At 38.4% G+C, this 24,050-nt stretch overlaps 1 protein-coding gene across 3 annotated transcripts in view; it reads left to right on the top strand.

Moving 5' to 3' along the window:
• Nucleotides 1-24,050, top strand: part of NAA25 (N-alpha-acetyltransferase 25, NatB auxiliary subunit) — a 60,862-nt gene that overhangs the window by 5,106 nt on the left and 31,706 nt on the right. For all 3 annotated transcript variants that reach the window (XM_059676092.1, XM_059676091.1, XM_059676090.1), the window contains exons 2-11: nucleotides 6,967-7,052; nucleotides 8,321-8,459; nucleotides 9,780-9,898; nucleotides 14,830-14,904; nucleotides 16,032-16,139; nucleotides 16,710-16,788; nucleotides 19,221-19,332; nucleotides 19,859-19,948; nucleotides 20,973-21,142; nucleotides 22,622-22,734. In XM_059676092.1, the coding sequence (XP_059532075.1) occupies nucleotides 6,967-7,052; nucleotides 8,321-8,459; nucleotides 9,780-9,898; nucleotides 14,830-14,904; nucleotides 16,032-16,139; nucleotides 16,710-16,788; nucleotides 19,221-19,332; nucleotides 19,859-19,948; nucleotides 20,973-21,142; nucleotides 22,622-22,734 (1,091 nt within the window). The remainder of the gene's footprint in view (nucleotides 1-6,966; nucleotides 7,053-8,320; nucleotides 8,460-9,779; nucleotides 9,899-14,829; nucleotides 14,905-16,031; nucleotides 16,140-16,709; nucleotides 16,789-19,220; nucleotides 19,333-19,858; nucleotides 19,949-20,972; nucleotides 21,143-22,621; nucleotides 22,735-24,050) is intronic.

Below are 24,050 nucleotides of genomic sequence, written 5' to 3' on the forward strand. Positions count from 1 at the left end.
GAACGTCGGCCTGTGGACCAAAGGGTCCAGGGTTTGATTCCAATCAAGGACTCGTACCTTGGTTGCAGGCTCCTCCCCTGGTCAGGGCTCATGCAGGAAGCAACCAATCGATGTGTTTCTCTTACATCTATATTCCTCTCTGCCTTTTCATTTCTCTTCCACTCTCCCTAAAAATCAATGGAAAAGTATCCTCAGCTGAGGATTAACAAAAAAAAGTACAATAAAAACAGAACTAAAAGTCTTAACTAGAGTCTAATACAGTGATGGCTAACCTATGACACGCGTGTCAGAGGTGACACGCAAACTCATTTTTTTGGTTGATTTTTCTTTGTTAAATGGCATTTAAATATATAAAATAAATATAAAAAACATAAGTCTTTGTTTTACTATGGTTGCAAATATCAAAAAATTTCTATATGTGACACGGCACCAGAGTTAAGTTAGGGTTTTTCAAAATGCTGACACGCCGAGCTCAAGAGGTTCGCCATCACTGGTCTAATACTTGTGAAACTGAATCTAAGATCTGTTCCTTCCTTGTGAACAAAAGACATTAGCACCTATTAAAGAAGTAGCAGGCTGACACCAAACTGAGACTACCTCCTTAATATAAAGGAAATAATAGAAAAGAAATCAACTTTCTCACTGTATTACTAGTGCTGTCTGCAAGGACCACCTAAAAACATTTCGGTTGCGTTGGTACCTATGCTTTGGAAAACATTGCTTTAACTGATCTATCATCTTACTGTTTCCTCTGCATGATTTGTGTATGGCTGATTTTGATTTATTCTTGTTATTAAGGGAACACCACCAATCTTTATGGTCAAATCACAATTACCCTTAAGTTAGTTTTAAAAAGATTTACTAAAAAACAGACTTACATATCATATTTATTGGCCTGTTTTCTCCAAGGGGTACATAATTTATATTCTAGAATCAGTAATGTAAAATGAAAATAAACTTTTCCCAAAAGACTCAGCAACCAATTAATCAGTAGTCATTAAGAGAGGCATCCAGTATATGCACCCCTATGTTCATAGCAGCACAATTCACCATAGCTAAGATCTGGAAACAGCCTAAGTGCCCATCAGTAGATGAATGGATTAGAAAACTGTGGTACATCTACACGATGGAATACTATGCTGCTGTAAAAAGGAAGGAACTCTTACCATTTGCAACGTCATGGATGGAACTGGAGAGCATTATGCTAAGTGAAATAAGCCAGTCAATAAAGGAAAAATACCACATGATCTCACTCATTCATGGACAATAGAGACCATTATAAACTTTTGAACAATAATAGATACAGAGGCAGAGCTGCCTCAAACAGATTGTCAAACTGCAGCGGGAAGGCCGGGGAGGGTTGGGGGGCAGGAGGTAGTGGGGTAAGAGATCAACTAAAGGACTTGTATGCATGCATATAAGCATAACCAATGGACATAAGACACTGGGTGATAGGGGAGGCTAGGGGACTGTCTAGGGCGGGGGGATAAAATGGATACATATGTAATACCCTTTGTAATACTTTAAGCAATAAAAAAAAAAAAAAGAGAGGCATCCAGGAAAGGGGAGCCTGATGGCAGGCTGCATGTGCTGGAGCGTCTCAATTAAAACTTTCAGGTGCAAGAAACAGAAACCCACTGATAGATAGCTCAGGTAAAGGGGGGTTGCCAGAAACCCTTGTGGGAGCCCAGGGCAGGAATGCAGTGATTCAGGGCCTCATGGAAACTGGAAAGCTGTTAGGATCTGAAGCTTCTTTTTCAGATGCTCATGTCTGCTTCTATCTGTGTGTCTTCTTTTCTCTGCTTGGTTCTTCAGGCTGTTTTTTAAAATTTTTTACTTTTTCGCTGCTTATTAATTTACTCAGGGCCCAACATCTTGGCTTTGTGGCCATACCAAGCTGTGGCTAGAGCTTAATCAGCGCTGCATTTCCCCTCCCCCAATTTTTTGATAAAGATAATTGAAATTTTTTAATTCTTTTAAAAAATATATTTTTAATGTATTTTATTGATTTCAGAGAGAAAGGAAGAGGGAGAGAGAGATAGAAACATCAATGATAAGAATCACTGTTAGGCTGCCTCCTGCACGCCCCCTACTGGGGATTGAGCCTGCAACCCGGGCATATGCCCTTGACCGGAATCGAACCCAAGACCCTTCAGTCCATAGGCCAACGCTCTATCCACTGAGCCAAACCAGCCAGGGCGAATTTTTTTAAATTCTTTTATAGATGTTATGTGAATGAAGAATCAAGAGATAACTCCTTTTCTTCATTCCCCATCAACTAACTTGCATCCCTAACTAAGGCTCCTTCAAAAATGGAAATTCCAGCCGAAACCGGTTTGGCTTAGGGGATAGAGCGTCGGCCTGCGGACTGAAAGGTCCCAGGTTCGATTCCGGTCAAGGGCATGTACCTGGGTTGCGGGCATATCCCCAGTAGGAGATGTGCAGGAGGCAGCTGATCGATGTTTCTCTCTCATTGATGTTTCTAGCTCTCTATCTCTCTCCCTTCCTCTCTGTAAAAAATCAATAAAATATATATATATATAAAAAAATGGAAATTCCTGAGCTGCTACTGGTAATCTCAGACTCATATTTGTTGCTTTCCAAATGAGCTTTCTGAGTCCAGCTTTCAGTGCTGCAGTTTCAGATTATCAGGAAGAAACCTGATTTATCCAGCTTGGGTCAAATGTCCACCCCATTGGGCTACAATTACATGGTCTAGACATGGTCATCCAGCCCTACCCCTTCAGCAGAGGGCAGTTGAAACCATTTCCAAAGGAGAGGGCATGGGCAGATAGGGACAACAATTTCAGAGGGAAAAGTTCAGTGTCCTTATAGTCCTGACTCTGGCTTGACCCATTTATGAGCAGATCTCAGATATGGCGTCTCATCAAAGATGTCTACTCTTTGAGAAGGCTTCAGGATATGTTCTGTAAACCTGGATCTTTTAGGACTGAGTCAGGAGTAACTTAGAACTGTCATTTATTGAGCTGAAGTATCTCTGTCATATTTTGTAAAGGACAAATGAAGGCTTATTAGCTGAGCTAAGGATTTAAGAAAACTGGTATTACATGCTGGGTATTCAGGCCAAGATTGTATGCTTTTAGAGTTCTTTGATTCTCCAATCTCTCTACTTATTAGTCTTTGATCTTCCTTTATAGGTTGTGATTCCATTCACAATAAGACTCTTTTTGACCTCTTTTTCCTACATTGTGATTTCCTCCAGAGTAAGGCTTCTTTTTAATTTTCTTACCTAGCATTATTGGTGCTCACCAATATTAAGTGCATTGAGGACTAAAGAGATGAAACTCATGTATTTATGTGGCTGTCAAAGGTTTTAGTAATATATTTATTGGAGAAAAATTGAAACCATTAGGTAAAATGATAGTCTATTTCTGTTATTCAGAGCACTCTAGGCCACCACGACTATAGATTATTTTGAGTTGTCTATGCCTGCTCTATCCCTATGCTGATTTGGGACCTGCTTTGATGAACAGTGAATAGTGGTAATAGATTAAAAACTGGTCTGTGTCCAGTTATATTTCTATATTTAGAATTGATAACTACCACCCTCTATCCTACTTATAACATTTCTCATTTTCATGCTCTGGAAATGAATCTTTGCTTTTTATTATTTTAAAATTTATTATTATTATTAAATTTATTTTTTATTAATAAACTATTTAAAAAATATTTTTAGTGATTTCAGAGCGAAAGGGAGAGAGAGAGAGAAAGAGAGAGAGAGAGAGAGAGAAAGAGAAAGAGAAAGAGAAAGAGAAAGAGAAAGAGAAACATCAGTGTTGACAGAGAATCATTGATGGGCTGCCTCCTGCATGCTGCACACTGGGATCAAGCCTGCAACCCGGGCATGTGCCCTTGACTGGAATTGAACCTGGGACCCTTCAGTCCACAGGCCAATGCTCTATTCACTAAGCCAAACCGGCCAGGGCAGTAAACTATTTTTTAGAGCAGTTTTAGGTTTACAGGAAATGAGCAGAAAGTAGAGAGTTCCTATATATCCCCACAACTTCCCCTCTACCAATATACCAGGGTTATTAACATCTTGTATTAATGTGGTATATTTGTTAAAGTAGCTGAGCCAATAGCTTATTAATAATTAAAGTACATAGTTTACTAGTTTACATTATGGTTCATTCTTTCACATATATATGTATATTAGAGGCCCGGTGGACAAAAATTGTGTATAGGGGGTGGGGTGGGGGTCCCTTCAGCTTGGCCTGCACCCTCTCGCAGTCCGGGACCCCTCGCTTCTTACCATCCGCCTGCAGCAGAGGCAGGAGTGGCTCCCACCACCGCTATGCTCGCCAGCCGTGAACCCGGCTTCTGGCTGAGTGGCACTCCCCCTGTGGGAGCACACTGACCACCAGGGGGCAGCTCCTGTGTTGAGCGTCTGCCCTCTGGTGGTCAGTGCGTGTCATAGCGACCAGTCGTTCCACCGGCCGTTCTGCCTTTTGGTCGATTTGCATAGTAGGGTTTTTTTTCATATTAGGGTTTTATTATATAGGATATTTATTTCAGAGAGGAAGGGAGAAAGAGAGAAACATAAATGATAAGAGAGAATAATTGATTAGCTGCCTCCTGCATGCCCCCATACTGGGGATCAAGCCCACAACCTGGGCATGTGCCTGACCAGGAATCGAACCGTGACCTCCTGGTTCATAGATTGACGCTCAACCACTGAACCACGCCAGCTGGGCTGTGGTTCATTCTTTGTGTTGTACATTTTATGGGTTTTGGCAAATGTATGATGACATGTATCCATCATCACAGTATCATACAGGATAGTGTCACTGTCTTAAATATCCCCTATGCTCCACATATTCATTCCTCCTTCAGTCCCTGGCAACCACTCATTGTGCTAATTTTTGCCTTTTCCAGAATGTCACATAGTTGGACTTATATAGTATGTGGCTTTACAGATTGGCCTTTGAAATTTTCATTTATTGCCCTAGCTGGTGTTCTCAGTGGTTAGAGCATCTGCCTGTCAACTGAAGGCTCCCGGGTTCGATTCTGGTCAAGGGCACATGCTTGGGTTGTGGGCCCAATCCCCAGTAGGGGACATGCAGGAGGCAGCCGATCAATGATTCTCTCTCATCATTGATGTTTCTATCTCTCTCCCCCTCTCCCTTCCTCCCTGAAATCAATAAAAATACATTAAAAAAATTATTTATTGATTTGAGAGAGAGAAAGAGAGAAACACCAATTTGTTGTTCCACTTATTTATGCATATTTTGGTAGATTATTTTATGTGCCTTCTACTGGCGATGTACCTGTAACCCTGGTACAGGGTGTATTGGGACAATAGTCCAACCAACTGAGCTACCTGGCCAGGGCCACATTGGCTTTTTTAAAACACTTAGCAATATGCATTTAAGCTTCCTCCATGTTTTTTATGTGACTTGATAGCTCATTTTTTTTTATTGCCAAGTAATATTACATCATATGGACGTTCCTCCGTTTGTTTATCCATTAGCCTATTTTAGGGCATCTTGGTTGCTTCTAAGTTTTAATAATTATGAATAAAGCTGCTCTAAACATTGTGTTCAGGTTTTTGTGTGGAAGTAAGTTTTCAGCTTATTTGGATAGATACCAAGGAGCACAGTTGTTGGATCATGTGGTAAGAGTATGTTCACTCTTTAAATAAACGACCAAACTGTCTTTCAAAGTGGCTGTATCAGTTTGCATTCCCACCAGCAATGAATGAGAGTTGTTCTTGCTCTCTCATTGTTGCAAAATAGGTTATTTTGAGTTATTTATGCCTCATCCTCTGCCTCTATGCTGATATGGGACCTTGATATGCAAAGAGGGATCTGAAATTAGTATAGTAGGTTGTGGTTGGCCTGTGTTTAGTTATTCTATACTTAGAATTGACAGCTACCATTTCCCATTTAAAATATCTCTCATTTTCTTGTACATCTCATCTGGAAATAAATCTTGCTTTTGTTAGACTTTTGAATAACAACAGATTGCTCTTTTCCCCTTAGCACAATTTTATAACGGGTCCCCGTATTCCTTAAGATTAGGAATGGATGCATAGCTTATGGTACCTGGACGTTAGTTGTTCTTCAAAGTCATTGCTAGTTTCAGTTTCAACCAGTATTTGAAAGTGCTGTCTTCCTGCATCCTTGCCCACTTTTGGTATTATTGGACTTTATCTCTTCCATTTCCCCCCACTTCCCATAGGTAAAACTTTATCTTATTTTCTAATTCAGAAAATTATACTTTGTGGTAAAGTAAGTATAACTCATTAAACATTTTATTCAAGGAACATTGTCTATTTGGTAAAATTTAAAGCTTGGGTACTAGAAAGGGTTATTTTTTTTAAAAAAATTTAATTTTTGGGTGACTAAACCTGTTTATCATAGGTAAAAATATTAATGTCATCTATCATATAAATATGTTTGAATCTTCATTAAGGACTAATATAACTGATTATAGTGCTTTTGGATGAGAGAAGGCTGTAGGGATATAAAGTGGTATTTTGGACCATCCTGGTCATTTAGAGTGAAAATGAGCCCTATGATGTTTGTTTTTATTGGTTTTAGAGAGAGAGGAAGGGAAAGGGAGAGAGAGAACTATCAGTTGGCTGCCTCCTACATGCCTCCCCACTGGGGAGTAAGCCTGAAACCTTGGCATGTGTCCCGACTGGGAATTGAATGGTGGCCTCGGTGCAGGGGATGAGGCTCAACCAACTGAACCATACCTGCCAGGGCCATTGGTTGATTCTTGTATGTGCCTTGACTGGGAATCGATCCCACAACCTTGGCATATGGGGATGCAGCTCTAACCAACTGAGCTATCTGGCCAGAGCTCCATGAATGTGTGTATGTTTTTCCACAATATTTTTAATACGGAATTATTATACTTTCTGAAACATTTGATACCAGCCTATGCATTTTTCATATTTGTTGTTGAAGGAATAAACTATCATAATTTCTGTTTTTATAGATTATCTTGATAATGGTAATAATAAAATGGCAATTCAACAAGCAGATAAATTATTGAAGAAACATAAGGATCTTCATTGTGCTAAGGTAAGTTCATTTGCCCTTGAACTTACATTTGTTGTGTTATATATTGTAATTTTGACTTTAAGTGAGAAAGATATTTAAGCTCTTTAGTAATTTTCAGAATATTTTCTTGATCACTTAAATGCCGTGAGTAGTATTGAGTTAAAAGCTAGCTATTTAATTCTTTGAACATAACTTATCTAATTATTTTATTTTCACAGTCTTTTAAGCGATGTTTTGCGTTCTCTCTCTCTCTCTTTTCCATTGAGTTTTTAGAGAGAGGGAAAATAGAGAGAAGTATCAATGTGAGAGAGATACATTGATTGGTTGCCTCCTACACCTGCCCCAACCAGGGCGGGGACCCAGGAGGAGCCTGCAGCCAAGGTATGTGCCCTTGACCAGAATCGAATCCGGGACCCTTCTGTCCTCAGGCCGATGCTCTATCCACTGAGCCAAACTGACTAGGGCTCTCTTTCTCTTTTTTTTTTTTTTTTTCAAATGTTTTATTGATTTTTTTTATAGAGAAGGAGGGAGAGGGACAGAGAATTAGAAACATCGATGAGAGAGATCGATCAGCTGCCTCCTGCATGCCCCCTCCTGGGGATGTGCCCTCAACCAAGGTACATGCCCTTGACCAGAATCGAACCTGGGACCCTTCAGTTCGCAGGCCGACGCTCTATCCACTGAGCCAAACCGGTTCGGCATCTTTCTCTTCTTTAATCTTCTTCCGAGGACATGCTTATTGCTTTTTGAGAGAGAAAGAGAAACATTGATTCGTTGTTCCACCTATTCATGCATTCATTAGTTGCCTCTTGTATGTTCACCTACTAGGGATTAACCCAAAACCTTGGCCTATCGGAATGACGATCTATCCAACTGGGCCTCCTGGCCAGGGTAGGGCTTGCATTCTTAACATGGCTGAAATAGGAAAGAATCTTTTTTTTTTTTTTTAATATTTTATTGATTTTTTACAGAGAGGAAGGGAGAGGGATAGAGAGTTAGAAACATCAATCAGCTGCCTCCTGGACACCTCCTACTGGGGATGTGCCCGCAACCAAGGTACATGCCCCTGACTGGAATCGAACCTGGGACCCTTCAGTCCACAGGCCGACACTCCATCCACTGAGCCAAACCGGCTAGGGCTAGGAAAGAATCTTGATCTGTTCATTTTTTAGTAAAATGGTTTAGTTGATTAACAATCTAGATATTCCTTACATCTTGTGCTTTCAAATTGGCTTTCTATGCTTCCTTTTCATTCCTTTTCAACCTGATTTGTCTTTTCTCTCTGTCAGGTGTTAAAGGCCATTGGATTACAGAGAACTGGGAAGCAAGAGGAAGCCTTTACCTTGGCACAGGAGGTGGCAGCCCTTGAACCCACAGACGATAACTCGCTGCAGGCACTGACTATTCTTTACCGGGAGATGCATCGTCGTAAGTTTCTTTCTTTTCCTTGGTGTTAAACCTGAGTTTAAGTTTTTGGTTATTTCTGATTGAGTTCTCTATTTGTCTGATTTGCTTCTCACTCATGATTTGAGTGGATTGCAAAAGTAAAATAATGCATTAACCATGATTTCTGAAGACTGTAGACAGAAATTTTTTCCAGTATATTAGGATCCTTGAATTGAAATGAGCACTTGAGTTTTATTTGTGGCATTTTGATTTGCTAAGTGGGAGAGTTACCCTTTTATCTCCTTTTTTTTAAAAATAAAAAATTTTAATATCTTTTTATTGATTTCAGAGAGGAAGAAAGAGGGAGAGAGAGATAGAAACATCAATGATAGAGAGAATCATTGATCAGCTGCCTCCTGCCCACCCCACTCTGGGGATTGAGTCTGCATCCTGGGCATGTGCCCTGACCCTGACCAGGAATCGAACCATGACCACCTGGTTCATAGGTCGACACTCATCCACTGAGTCATATTGGCTGGGGTCACTTTTTTTTTAAAAAAACATATCTTTTTTATTTTTTGCTTTTTTTTTTTGAAAGGAAGGGAGAGAAACATTCATCTGAGAGTGTAACATCCGTTGGCTGCCCCCTTCATGCTCCCTGCTGGGGATCAAGTCTGAAATCTGGGCATGCTCCCTGACCAGGAATCTAACTGGCAATCCCATCCCCCACGCACAGGATGATGCCCAACCAACTGAGCCACACTGCCTAGGCCACTTTTTTCACTTTCTAATATATAAAAATTTCAATATAGACAAAAACAGAGAGTGGCATAATAAATCCCATTGTATTAATTACCCATCTTCAGTAATAATTGATACATGATCAATTTTATCTATACTCCTCTCCTTGCTAAATTATTTCTAAGCATATTCTAGATGATCTGACATTTCATCTGTAAGAAAGCTTTTTATTATTGATTTCTTGAATATTTTATTGTGAAATAATAGTTGTTTTTCCTAATACATATTATAGAAGAATATATTTGATATAACACTAAACAGTTTGATGTGGAATAATGAACTTACTGCTCAACTTTATAGAAATAGAGTATTATCAATACTAAGAATACTTCCTGTGTGTTCCTCATCAATCTCATGTCCCCGTTTATCTTCCAAGAGATACTTGCTGTCCTAAATATTTTTTACTCTCTTGCTTTTCCTTAAATTTTTACCACATTTGTTTTTCTGAGTAATGAATGATTAGTTTTGCTCAATGTTGAACTTAATCTAAAAAATTAAATGCTGTTAAGATTTAAGTTATACTTCAGCAGTGAAAGAAAATCTTATTTCTCTTTGTCTTAGCGGAGTTAGTTACAAAACTTTATGAGGCAGCTGTGAAGAAAGTTCCTAGTAGTGAGGAATATCACTCTCACCTCTTCATGGCCTATGCCAGAGTGGGCGAATACAAGAAAATGCAACAGGTAACTTGATCTCCAGACCTCCTGGGCTGCGGGATTTACTATTAGGGATCAAAGTCTCTTTAATGTGATTTAACTGCAGTGGTGTGTATACATGCACATGTGCACATTTACATGTATCTGTAGAACTGAATTATGTATTTGTGTGTAGAGATCAGCCAATTATTTTCTTTGTGTTTTTTAAAAATCAGCTGTTGTTCAAGTTTTAAAAATGTTTCCTTTGGGGGAAATTTGGTTGTTCCTCTTTTGTGGCCTGATGGTATATGTTTTGTCTGGTTTTGGTAAGTTGGCTTCAACTTCCCCTGCAACAGATTGCTGTTACAGTTTCAGAAAATGGGCAGAAATCTCAGAGCAAAAAATGAACAGATCATAGAAAGAGTAACTTTAAAGTTTACATCTAATTTGTAATTATTTATAGCCTGATGAGATTTTTAAGTCCACGGGGGTGGGGCGTGAGGGGAATCCCCATTGCTTGGGATACTTGTTCTTTTTTTTTTTTTTTTTTTTTTGGCCAGTTAGCACATTTTAGGTGTTCCTTGTATTCCTGTGAAGGAGCCTCATTGGTGCACGTTTGGACTAATGATGGGTGAAGCGGACATCTCCGAGAAATGAGACCTGCACTGATAAACCCATGCATAGAGAGTTATGATGTCAAGCTAGTACTTTTCTTATTTAATGAATTGACATGCCTTACTCTTTATTCCAAGCTAGTATTTTTTTAAAAAATGCCTTGTTTGTGGGTGTAATGTTTTCTGAAGGCAGAACTTTCTTAATTGTTTTTGTTTGTTTTATTCCAGCGGTTCTCAACTTGTGGGTCGCAACCCCTTGGGGGTCGAACAACCCTTTCACAGGGGTCACTAAGACCATCGGAAAACACATATATAATTACATATTGTTTTTTCTGATTAACCACTATGCTTTAATTATGTTCAATTTGTAACAATGAAAATACATCCTGCATATCAGATATTTACATTACGATTCATAACAGTAGCAAAATTATAGTTATGAAGTAGCAACGAAAATAATTTTATGGTTGGGGGTCACCATAACATGAGGAACTGTATTAAAGGGTCGCGACATTAGGAAGGTTGAGAACCACCTTTTATTCTTTAAATATCAAGTTACAATAATCAGGGAGGGTGGAAGATACTATATTAATATAAATCCTTAAAATTTATTTTCTATGTGCTTACCTAAGTTTTTAAATATATATATGTATGTATTTTTTAATCCTCACCTGAGGACATGTTTTTATTGATTTTTGAGAGAGAGGAAGAAAGAAGGAGAGACACATCGATGTGAGAATGAAACATCGAATGGGTTGCTTCCCATACATGCCCGATGGGGAATCCAAACTGTAACCTAAGCATGTGCCTTGCCTGGAAATCAAACCCCAACCTGTTTGGTGTATGGGACAGTCTTCAACCAATTGAGTCACCTGGTTAGGCAGTTTTGTATCTTGATTTTTGGAGATATTGTTTCAATGTGGCTTAACAATTACAGTTCCTTTTTTAATTTTTAAAAAATTTTCAGAGTCTAGGAAAATTATTTATTTAGGTTGATTGGAGAGAAAGAGAGAAAGATCGATTTGTTTTTCCACTTATTTATGTATTCATTGGTTAATTCTTGTATGTGCCCTGACTGGGGATCGAACATACAACCTTGGCATATCAGGACTATGCTCTAACCATCTGAGCTACCTGCCCAGGTTAACAACTACAGTTCTTTAATATGTTTTACCTATATTGTGCTTTTGCATTATTCTAGTTTCATGTATTGAAAGAATGGAGTTCTCTAGTGTTAAATGTTTTAGAATAGAAGGCTTAATTTTTATTCTACCTGTGTTGTTATTTATGGTAGTTACAGTTTTTTAGCTTATATGTATGTTTATTTTGAAAGCAGTATGTCAGTCTAAGGTAATAGGTATTTTACAAATTAAATGTCATGCTTCATGCAGGTGAGGGCTTCTGTTTTGTTTATTGCTGAATCCTTAGCTCCTCGAATAGCATCTGCACAATAAATATTTGTTAAATAAATGAATGATTTTCATAAACTGGTGGAGGTAAGGGAGGAAGCCAGAGAATCAGAAAACTTCTACTTCCCTAGTGACATCTCTGGCAGGTACTTTTTAAAATCCCCTTGAATGAAGAGTTTCTAGTCATTCATATTGTGATTACACTTTCCTTTTTCTGTAAATGACATTTTGGTTCTCTGAGTCACCAGTTTACAGCCATGGTTTTCAGACTCGTCTATCTTCAAAAGTTTTGTGTATCAGCAGAATATTAGTGTCTGTAAGATAGGATGTGGACATGACAATTTTTCTTTTATATTAAAAATTCATATTTTATATCCTATTTCTTTTTATTTTTGCGTGTCATTATAAAAATGTTTTCTTGCCCTAACCAGTTTGGCTCAGTGGATAGAGCGTCGGCCTGCGGACTGAAGGGTCCCAGGTTCGATTCCGGTCAAGGGCCTGTACCTCGGTTGTGGGCACATCCCCAGTAGGAGGTGTGCAGGAGGCAGCTGATCGATGTTTCTCTCTCATCGATGTTTCTAACTCTCTATCTCTCTCCCTTCCTCTCTGTAAAAAATCAATAAAAAATATTAAAAAAAAATGGTTTCTTTCCCCAAATTATCAAGTACAATTAACACTTTACATTCCATTCCTACTGAGTTTGGTGTTGGAAGTACGGACCTCAAACCATCTTGGACTCTCCTTCTACTCTGTTTTGTCTCCAGGTCATCTTCATTCTACCTCCACAGTGTCTTTGAGGTTTCTTTCCTATTTTATTTATTTCATCTTGGTTTAGTTCCTCATCACCTCATGTCTTCTGTCGTCCTATTTTCCTTTTTCACTGCTAAAATACTCTTCTGAGAAGAGTATAGATATATACACATTAGTTCCTTACTCCTTCAGACTCCTTTTGAATGCCTCACAACAAAGGTACCTCAGTCTACCTTTTAGTCCTTTCCCTACTACTCACTCTTCTTAATCCTTTGGTTTAGCCAAATGTCATACTTGTTCTTGTCAGCACATTTTTCTTTGATTAATGTTTTTATTCAGACTAATATTGTTCCTACCTAGAGTTGATTCATTCATCCAAATATTGGCCCAAATATTTGTATTTGTATATATTTCCTTACTTCCCATCTTTGCCTATAGACATTCTGTTTAAAACTTCAGGGTCCATCTGAAAGACTGCTACTTTGGAGAAGGCTTAATTGATAAAATTCCCTTCCCTACTTTTCCTTAAAGAAAGAAGAAAGGAATAAGCAAACTTAACCTTGCTTTTCTTAGAAACAACCTAGCATAGTGTTTTTGTATAGGATGTTTATTGCCAAATATATTTTAGTCATGTGTATTTGTTGTCTTATCTTTCCCTAGCTTTTATTTTACTTTTTTATTAATTTGAGAGAGAGAAACACCGATTTGTTGTTCCACTTATTTATGATTCATTGGTTGATTTTTTTTTTTCCTTAGGGAGAAACATTTGATTTATTGTTCTGCTTGTTTATGCGTTCATTGCTTGTTACTTGTATGTGCCCTGACCAGGGATTGAACCAGCAACCTTGGCATATTGAGATGATGCTCTAGCCAACTGAGCTATCTGGCCAGGGCTTATATTTCCCTAGCTTTTAAGTGTCTTTGAGACTGGGACACAATCTTTGTTTCCTTGGCAGGAATAGGCATTTCCTTAATAGAAGCTCTATGAAATTTTTAAAGTGGATTGAAGATAGGCAAAAGATCAAAACAAAAAAGAAAGTAACTGTGATTATTAGCTGATGGAGTTCATAGCATTGATTACTACTTGGCTAATTATGGATAGATCTTCTGTTACATATTAATGGATCTATTTTGCTCTTTTTAAAATAAATAAAGTAAATAAATATACTTTATTTATTTTATAAATATATTTTGATTTCAGAGAGGAAGGGAGAGGGAGAGAGAGAGAGAAACATCAATGATCAGAGAGAATCATTGATTGGCTGCCTCCTGCATTCCCCTTACTGGGGATTGAGCCAGCAACCCAGGCATGTACCCCATTTGGGAATCAAATGAACTATGACCTCCTGGTTTATAGATCAATGCTTAAGCACTGAGCCACACTGGCCAGGCGTTCTTTCTTTTTATGCCCCTGCTTTTAAGTACAGTATTTGTATACTGTTTATTTCACAATGAAAGGGTTCAGTTCTAATTAATGGTGTCTTCAAAGAACCTGATTATTTTCCTGATCTAAGAAATTTTTCAATTATGTCAGTAATCTTTTCTAATTTTAAGTTTTAAATATACTGTCTAGATTTCTTTGTTTTACTATAACTGGTTAGTATCTTGTCATCAGTAAAGTTTGTTTACTGATGTACATTCATAACCCAAATTTTGTGTTTGCTTTGGTATTCTATTTGGACTATGTTTGTGTATTGCAGTATTTTCTAGAAATACTGGGTTTTATTTTACTTTATTTATTTTATAAATTTTTTTTTATTGATTTCAGAGAGGAAGGGAGAGGAGAGAGAGATAGAAGCATCAATGATGAGAGAGTGTCATCGATCAGCTCCCTCCTGCACGCCCCCTACTGGGGATTGAGCCCGCAACCCGAGCATGTGCCCCTGACTGGAATCAAACCCGGGACCTTCCAGCCCACAGTCCCAACGCTCTATCCACTGAGCTAAACCAGCTAGCATTAGAAATACTGGGTTTTAATTTGAGAAAATATGTTTCAAAGGTGAAATATTCTGATGTAAAAGTTCACACTTGTGATTACCTATATTGCTAGCCAAAATATAATATCCATCAAGTCACGGCACTTACAGGAACTGGGATATGTAAACGTGTTGTTATTCTCCTAGATATCTTGCCATATATCTAGATCATTAACTGCCCTCTGTATGACCTTTTCTAAATTAAGTATTTATGGTTCTCTGTCTTTCAGGCTGGCATGACTCTATATAAGATTGTCCCCAAAAACCCTTACTACTTTTGGTCTGTGATGAGCTTAATTATGCAAGTGAGTATGGCATTCACAATGGGATTGAGATTTGTTTTTATTTTTGTATATAGTTACTGTCCTTAAGGGATCCTGTGAACGTCTTGGGTAGTTATGTGTTGTAGCATGTCTCAAACAGGGACTTTCCATATTGTCCGTTGACTTTTTGAGTTGGGGAGTTTTGGTATTCTTTATGAGTTGGTATATTGGTTTATTTGTGTGTAGCACAGACTGTATTTCCCCTGAATCTTAGATCCATTACTGGGTTATTTGATCAAGTATGTACCCTGAGATGTTAGCTATTTTGACCTGAGGTTTGTCTTTAAGACAATATTGTTGGTTAGTGCATAGGTTATTGAACTGGGTGACCTTGTTTTATCACTTTTGCTTTCTGAGCCTTGGTTTGCTCTTTTACAGAATGGAGATGCTTATTTCCCAGAGCTACTGTAAGGACTGAAATGAGATATGTTGTAGGAGAGGATGGGGAGGTAGGAGTTAAAATGTAGCAGTTAAGAACAGAGAGCCCCTGGGTTTAGACAAGTCTGCGTTCAAATACTGGCTTCACCTCATGTCTTGGAATGCAGTGGGGAATCTCATCATTTTATCTATAAAATAAGCATAATAGCTACCCTGAAAGGTTGTTTACAGGGGATAAATGAGCTCTGAGCAGAATCTGGCAGTGTTAAAATTATTAATATCATTCATTGATTTTAATTACCAATCTCAGGTAATTGTAGCTAATAATAAGCTGTATAAACAATTGGCATTTCTCTTCCAAAGTATGAACATCTCAAAACATCTGCAAGGCTTTTCAAACACTTGATGATACTCTTTGCATATAATAAACAGTATAGGCATACTCCCTCTTAACATATTTCTAGAAAAATGTTTGAATAATCTATTTAAAAGTTAGGTCATGTGGAAACTCAGCATTTCAAGATTGCATAGGATAATGAATTTCTAATAAAGAAATCTCTTGTAAAGCAAACCACTCTAGTGTATCTTTTTGGCAGGTTCAAATTAGGCCTGATATTTGACATAGTATAATGATAATTATGTGCTGGAGTCATAGTAATGGTCTGCATGGTAATATAAATAGTGCAGGCAGGGAGAAATTAGCTTGAAACATTTATTATTTTCTCTTCTAGTCTATATCAGCACAGGATGAAAACCTCTCAAAAACAATGTTTCTGCCCCTTGCTGAGAGAATGGTAGAAAAAATGGTGAAAGAGGACAAGATAGAAGCAGAGGCTGAAGTGAGTAATTTAAGCCCTACTTTTGTATTTGTATGATTTTGATATTGCTACAATAAATATTATAATATTAAGAACTGTTGTTTTATTCTAGTTAAGAGAGCTGGGTCTTCACTCTTGCCCTTTGTGTAAATGTGAAGCTTTGGAAACCCCAGCTTAGACAATGAACATGGAGCTGTTTCAGCAAGTACTCTAGTCAGAGATGTATATAGATAGGGAAGACTCTTTTGTCTGATTCATACTGTTAATTTCATCTCATTTGAGAATAGTGTTCTTTTCTATTAGGTAACTTTTTAAAAACATACAAATGACTATTTTTTCTTTTTTAATTACAGTTGAGATTCAATATCTTATATTAGTTGCAGGTGTACAGCATAGTGGTTAGATGTTTATGTAATTTATGACATTATTCTCCCTCCCCCCCCCCCCCGATAAGTCTAATAACCATCTGGCACAATACATAGTTATTACAGTATTATTGACTGTATTCCCTGTGCTGTACTTTACATCTCCATGACTGTCTTTTTATTATTGAAAAGTTTCAGTGGTTGCACTTGTTTGTTTTTCTGTAAGGTTGAACTTTATTATATGATCCTGGAGCGTTTGGGAAAGTACCAGGAAGCCTTAGATGTCATCAGAGGAAAATTAGGAGGTAATTTTGAAAGTTTTAAAGTATTTTTTCCTGCTTAAACATGAAAAATGTTTATTGTGGAAAATTTCTTTCTTATAGAGAAACAGACAGATATAAAGACATAAAAAAGTCACTTATGATCATTTTATGTTCTTCCAGACTTTTCAGTGTCATACATTTATTTATTTTTAAAGTATATTTTTAATTGAATTTATTAGGGTGACATTGGTTAATGAAATATTTAGATTTCAGGTGAACAGTTCTATAATACATCATCTCTATTTTGTATTGTGTGTTCACCACCCCACCCAAGTCAAGTCTCCTTCCATCTCCATTTATCCCCCTTTCATCCTTTTCTGCCTTCCCCCACTGCCCTTTCTCTCTGGTAATCACCATATTGTTGTCTGTGTCTGTGAGTGTTTTTGTTTATTTGTTTTAAAACAATGATGTGAGAGAGAAACACTTTGACTGGGGAATGAATCGGCAACCCAGGTATGTGCCCTGGCCAGGAATTGAATCTTTTCATTTACAGGACAATGCTCCATCCTACTGAGCCACCTGGCCAGGGAGTGACAAAGATTTTTGCTTCCTAACTATTTAAACATGTGTGATGATTTCCTTAGGAGAAATTCTTGGAAATGCACTTATTGCCTGAGTAAACCTGGTTGGTTTTGTTTGTTTGTTTGTTTGTTTGTTTGTTTTAAAATATATTTTTATTGATTTCAGAGAGGGAGGGAGACACCCACTACTGGGGATCGAGCCTATAATCTGGGCACACGCCCTGACTAGGAATCGAACCCTGGCCAGGTTCATAGGTCGACGCACAACCACTGACCCACACTGGCAGGGCTAAACCTGATTTTTTAATTGTGCTTTTACAGTCTTTGGGATATAAAACTAGAGTCCTGGTGCACAAATTCGTGCATGGGTGGGGTCTGGCCAGCCTGCCCCGATGGGGGCCCATCGGACTGGGCCAGTGGGGGTGAGGGGCTGTGGGCGGTTGCTGGGGGGCTGATTGGGGCCCAGATCAGGCTGGTTGGCTACCACAGTGTGCATCATAGCCACCAGTCATTCTGGTCGTTCCGCCGTTCAGGTCACTGGGCTTTTATATATATAGATGTAGCAGGAGTTGTGTGTGTGTGTTTAACATTACTTACTCTCTTACCTTTGGCCTCCTTGCAGATGGGTACAAGTCAGCCTTTCTGTTTCTACTCATCTAGATTGTATTTCTGCCTGTAGTTTAAATTTAGACTATAGGAAATTCATAATGTAATTGTCAGTATCCTTAATCTGCTAATCTGTTAGAAAAGGACAGAGAAATTTAATTTGGTCAGAAATATAGTCGTAGTTTTCCTCCTTTCAGCTGTTGGGGAAGAGTTTGATTCATCTCTGTTCATTTTTTTTTTTAAATATATTTTATTGATTTCTTACAGAGAAGAAGGGAGAGGGAAAGAGAGTTAGAAACATCGATGAGAGAGAAGCACCTATCAGCTGCCTCTTGCACACCCCCTACCGGGGATGTGCCCGCAACCAAGGTACATGCCCTTGACTGGAATTGAACCTGGGACCCTTCAGTCCGCAGGCCGACGCTCTATCCACTGAGCCAAACCAGTCAGGGCCATCTCTGTTCATTTTTTATCTTTCTCCTAATATCTCTGTCACCTTGCTCATCCCATTCCAGTCTAAGCTTATTCAATGCTTTGGAACTGTATGGGTGGGAAATCTGTGTGTGGACTAAATATACCAGTCCTGAGATTCTAATGAGGCTTTATATGTGTATCCCACATACTAGAGACTCAACTCAATACATTCTGGATCCTGTCTTTTATATCTGTCTATCTTTTTGGATCCTTGTCTTTTACAGAAAAAAAATATTGTAAAAGTTTACTATCAGAAATGTACTTTTTTTCTCTTCAGTAAAATAGCCTATATAAAAAAAAGCTAATATGCAAATTGACTGAATGGCAGAATGACCGGTCTCTATGATGTGCACTGACCACCAGGGTGGGCAGACGCTCAATGCAGGAGCTGCCCCCTGTTAGTCAGTGTGCTCCCACAGGGGGAGCTCCGCTCATCCAGAAGCCAGGCTCACAGCTGGCGAGCACAGCGGTGTTGGCGGGAGCCTCTCCTGCCTTCACGGCAGCGCTAAGGATGTCCGCCTGCGGGCTTAGGCCTGCTCTCCGCATGGTGCAGGCCTAAGCCATCAGTTGGACATTCCCTGAGGGTTCCCAGACTGCGAGAGGACACAGGCCGGGTTGAGGGACTCCTCGAATGCACAAATTTTTGTGCACTGGGCCTCTAGTTTTTTAATAAGATAGTAGTTTGTATCTAATGGTGGCTCCGTTTTCTGAGAGAGGGAAAATGTGCTATTTTCCTTTTTGTGTTTGGACTTTATTTTGGTTTCTGAGCAAAAATGAAACCAGCTTATCAACTATTATAACTTTTAATTGTAGAGAAGTTGACTAGTGAGATTCAGAGCCGGGAAAATAAATGCATGGCTATGTACAAGAAGCTGAGCAGGTGGCCAGAGTGCAACGCCCTTTCCCGGCGCCTCTTATTGAAAAAGTGAGTAGATGCTTCTTTTTGGACTATATGACCAGAATGGGGTTTTCAGGTGTCATTATTGATGTGTTTTGTCTATGTCTTTTGAGATTTTGGGGCATAAAGTGTGTCCTGAAAAATTTAAAATTTTAAAAAAAGTTTTTGATGAACCATCTTTCAGTAAAGAGTTATTAGGTCTTCAAAATGAATACTGCAAATCATTTGTCAAATTTAATATTCAATATTAGCCTAACCTTCCCCTCTCCCCCATTTAGGAAGTGCTAATGTGGGGAGTTTTCTGTTAAGAATATTAATTTTCTAGATCTGATCATTTTATTGAAGGAAAAGGTAGTATCTTAAAAGTTTTTTACTTTTAAAACTCCTCTAGAGTGCTGTGATTTTGGGGCTGTAGGGGAAACCCAGAGGGAAGGGTGGGCTTCTAGTAAGAACTAAAGTATAACTTAGAAATAGGTTGAATATCATGGTTCCTAACGCAGATTTGTCACAACTTGTGTTTAATCCTGTGTGTACCATTCAATCTGATTTTTAGCTCAGATGACTGGCAATTCTATCTGACTTATTTCGATTCTGTCTTTCGACTGATTGAAGAGGCCTGGACTCCTCCTGCTGAAGGTGAACAGTAAGTTGTCTTCTTTCCTGAATTACAGTGGCACTGTTTTTGTTGTTGTTGCTTTGTTTTGCTATGTTTTTCTTTTATTTTACAATGGCATTTTTAAATATATTGTAGCAAAAAAATTTCATTGTAAGCCTAATTGAATTCTCTTTTCCTGTCTTAATAATTTTATCACTTGCAAAAGTAGGATTTTTTTTTCCATTTTGTAAAATTATAAATTAAAAAAAATTTTTTTAAAAATTTTTTAATTGATTTCAGAGAGGGAAGGAGAGGGAGAGATAGAAACATTAATGATGAGAGAGAATCATTGATCAGCTGCCTCTTGCACATTCCCTATTGGGGATTGAGCTCACAACCTGGGCATATGCTCTTTACTGGAATCGAACCCAGGACTCTTCAGCCCACAGGCCTCAGCTCTATCCACTGAGCCAAACCAGCTAGGGCTAAAGTAAAACTTATTGCAAAAATGATCCATTCTTTTTTTGTGTTTTTTTTTTTAAAAAGAGGTAGAGTTGGTTAATCACTCAGCAGTAATCAAATGCCACAATTGGGAGTAATCATATGCCATGTTATCTGCCAGAATATACTTATAGCTCTTGTATTCCATTTGTATCCTATATAATAAAAGGATAATATGCAAATTGTCCCCTCGACCCGGAGTTTGACCCAAGTACAATCAGGGGATGGGGGTTGCCCTGCCAACTGCCCAGAACCCCTCCCCCTGGCCGGCCTACTCCTGATCGGCCCTCTGATCAGTCCCCCCTCCCCCCCCGCCCCCCATCAGGGGTGGGGCCGGCCAGCCAACCTCCCACGTCCCCTCCCCCCAACCAGCCCATCCCATTGGCCCCTATCGAGGCGGGCTGGCCAGACCCCACCCATGCACAAATTCGTGCACCAGGCCTCTAGTTGTTTTATAATTATCAAAATGCTTTATCTTATTTTTTTATTTGTTTCTTCAAATCAGTTTAGCTTTAACTTTTGGAATGGACAGTAGAGGCACAAAATACCTTTTTCGTGTGTTTATACCCAGCTCTTTAGAAGGAGAAGTACATTATTCTGCAGAAGAAGCTGTGAAGTTTATAGAAGATCGGATAACAGAAGAATCTAAAAGTTCTCGTCATCTTCGAGGACCACATCTAGCTAAACTGGAGCTAATTAGACGTTTACGACGTCAAGGTTTTAATGATGAGTACAAACTGGGTAAGAAACTGTAGTGATACTTGGGAATTCTGGAGACAGTACAAGGAAGCCCTTAATACCCAAGTGCAATATTCATTTATCTGAAGCCTACAATAACAGAATCCTGTGTAGGAAGCAAATGTCTCCATAACCTGAAAATATTTACTAATTAATGGATCACTTATAAAATTAGCCCTCAATCTCTCTCTTATCCATCAGAGTCTTTGTTAGACATTTTCTTTTTCTTTTTGCTGATCCAACAATAATATCAAAATAAATTTCAAAGTAAAATAGCCAGTTTCATAAAAGTTTCAGAATTTCTTGAAGTGGATGAAAGTTTTATTGACAATCTGCTCCCAGCTCTTACGTTGATGAAAGACTGTCTAGCAGAGTTAGGGCAATTAACGAAGATAAAGTTTGTAAGGATAATGACGTGGGAGAAAATAAGTATTTGGATAGTGAAGCATCTTACAGATTAGTGAATTTGTCTAGTCTCCACAATTAAAAAAAATTTTTTTTTTTTTTTTTTTTTTTTTACCAGACCAGTGAGTGATTTTCAGTCTCTTGGATCACAGAGTCCTGTGAAAATTGGTTAGAGGGACCTCTGTTCCCAAACACAAGGGAATAGGAACTGGGACCTAAAATCTTACACAACTCCTTGGTTAGAATCTCTGCTTCTTAAACCTAGTTCAATTTGAGAACATTTTATTTTTATTTTTTGTTTTTAATTTGAGGAAAAAATAAAATGAACTGGTAGCTTTCTGCATTTCCAGGTTTAAATTTTTAATAGTGGGTGATCTTGCTGGAGTTATTGGCCTGAGATTCTTCCCATTTATTTTCTCTTCAGTTGGTGTGTCTATTAACCAACATTACCTTTCATTTAATTAACAGTTATTTGATACTGCAGTAGTTCAGGAACTGTTGTAGAGAAGCATGTTTATTTAATGTTTGCATGTAAACTTAACTCTTTAAACTTTGATGAAAACTTTTTAACTGTTTAAATTTTAATTGAATGAAGAGCTTCACATTTCCTAAGTGTATTAATAGGTAAACTGAATGTAAGATTCTACTCCTTTTAAAAGTATTTTTTTATTTTTAACTACGCAAGCCGCCTTCCAGCCCTCATTGTTATTCTCATTCACTCTCACTCAAGCATTCAGACAAAATTTTAATTTAAAGATTTTTCTTTTTTTTTAAAATATATTTTATTGATTTTTCACAGAGAGGAAGGGAGAGAGATAGAGAGCCAGAAACATCGATGAGAGAGAAACATCGATCAGCTGCCTCCTGCACATCTCCCACTGGGGATGTGCCCGCAACCCAGGTACATGCCCTTGACCGGAATCGAACCCGGGACCCCTCAGTCCGCAGGCCGACACTCTATCCACTGAGCCAAACCGGTTTCGGCTAATTTAAAGATTTTTCAAATCAGACCTGTACTTAAATTAGAAATTGCTTCAGTCCATGAATAACGTAGTGGTTTTTATTTTTCTCTCTTAGGTGACCCAGAAGAATTAATGTTTCAGTATTTTAAAAAGTTTGGGGATAAACCTTGCTGTTTTACAGACCTCAAGGTGTTTGTTGATCTCTTGCCTGCTGCACAGTGTACAAAAGTAAGTACTATTCGGAATTCTTTTGGGTGCCTGTATTTGTTGTAACTAGGTTAAGTGTTTGGGTTTCCTTTCTAAAATGTGAGAGTGGTGAACATGAGATATCAAGATAACTGCTCTATCAAGCCAAGCACTTCTAGGGGCTATCAGATTAAAGGCATGATTTCTTGTTAAGTTAAGCCACAATGAGAATAACCCTTTGTAGATAATTAGATTCTCCTTTTTTGTTTTTATGTATGTGTGTGTGTGTGTTTTAATATTTTATTGATTTTTTACAGAGAGGAAGGGAGAGAGAGAGTTAGAAACATCGATGAGAGAGAAACATCGATCAGCTGCCTCCTGCACACCTCCCACTGGGGATGTGCCCGCAACCCAGGTACATGCCCTTGACCGGAATCCAACCTGGGACCCCCCAGTCCTCAGGCCGACGCTCTATCCATTGAGCCAAACCGGTTTCGGCATATGTGTGTGTTTTTGAGATAATTGTAGATTTATATGCAGTTATAAGAGAAATAATTCAGAGAACACTGTATACCCATCACCCATTTTGCTCTAATGCTAACACGGTGCATAATTATAGTATAATAGCATAATTAGGAAATTGATATTGATACAATCCACTGACCTTATTTGAATTTCCCCAGTTTTGTATGCATTCATTTGTGAGTGTGGTGTTTTTTATTTGTTTGTTTGTTTTTGTTTATTTTTATTGATTTCAGAGAGGAAGGATAGAGGGAGAGAGAGATAGAAACATCAGTGATGAAAGAGAATCATTGATCGGTTGCCTCCTGCATGCCCCCTACTAGGGATGGAGCCCGCAAACCAGTCCGCAGGCCAACGCTCTATCCATTGAGTCAAACCAGCTAGGGGTGTTTTTTTGTTCTTAGAGCAGTATGTAATACATGTGGATTATGTGACCACCACCACCATCAAGATACAGAGCAGTTCACTATCAGGATCCCATGTGCTACTCTTTTTTACCCCCAGCCACCTCCCTGCACCTCCCCCTTTCCTCACCCCTACTCTCTGGCAACAACTAATGTTTTCTATTTCTACAATTTTGTCATTTTAAGAATTTTATATATGGAATCATATTATGTATAACCTTTTGAGATTGGCTTTTTTCACTCAGCATAATACCCTAGAGATTCATGCATTTGTTACATGTATCAATAGTTCATTCCTTTTTATTGCAGAATAGTATTCCACATTACTTACTTTCTCATATTTGAAAGCTCTCTTGTAGGAAAGGGATGAGAACCAGTACTAAACCTCTCTCTTCCACTCAGTCAGCAAGTTGTTACAGGGAATTCAGAACT

This window comes from Myotis daubentonii, chromosome 19 (genome assembly GCF_963259705.1).
Source record: "Myotis daubentonii chromosome 19, mMyoDau2.1, whole genome shotgun sequence".
In the NCBI taxonomy this organism is placed as follows: domain Eukaryota; kingdom Metazoa; phylum Chordata; class Mammalia; order Chiroptera; family Vespertilionidae; genus Myotis; species Myotis daubentonii.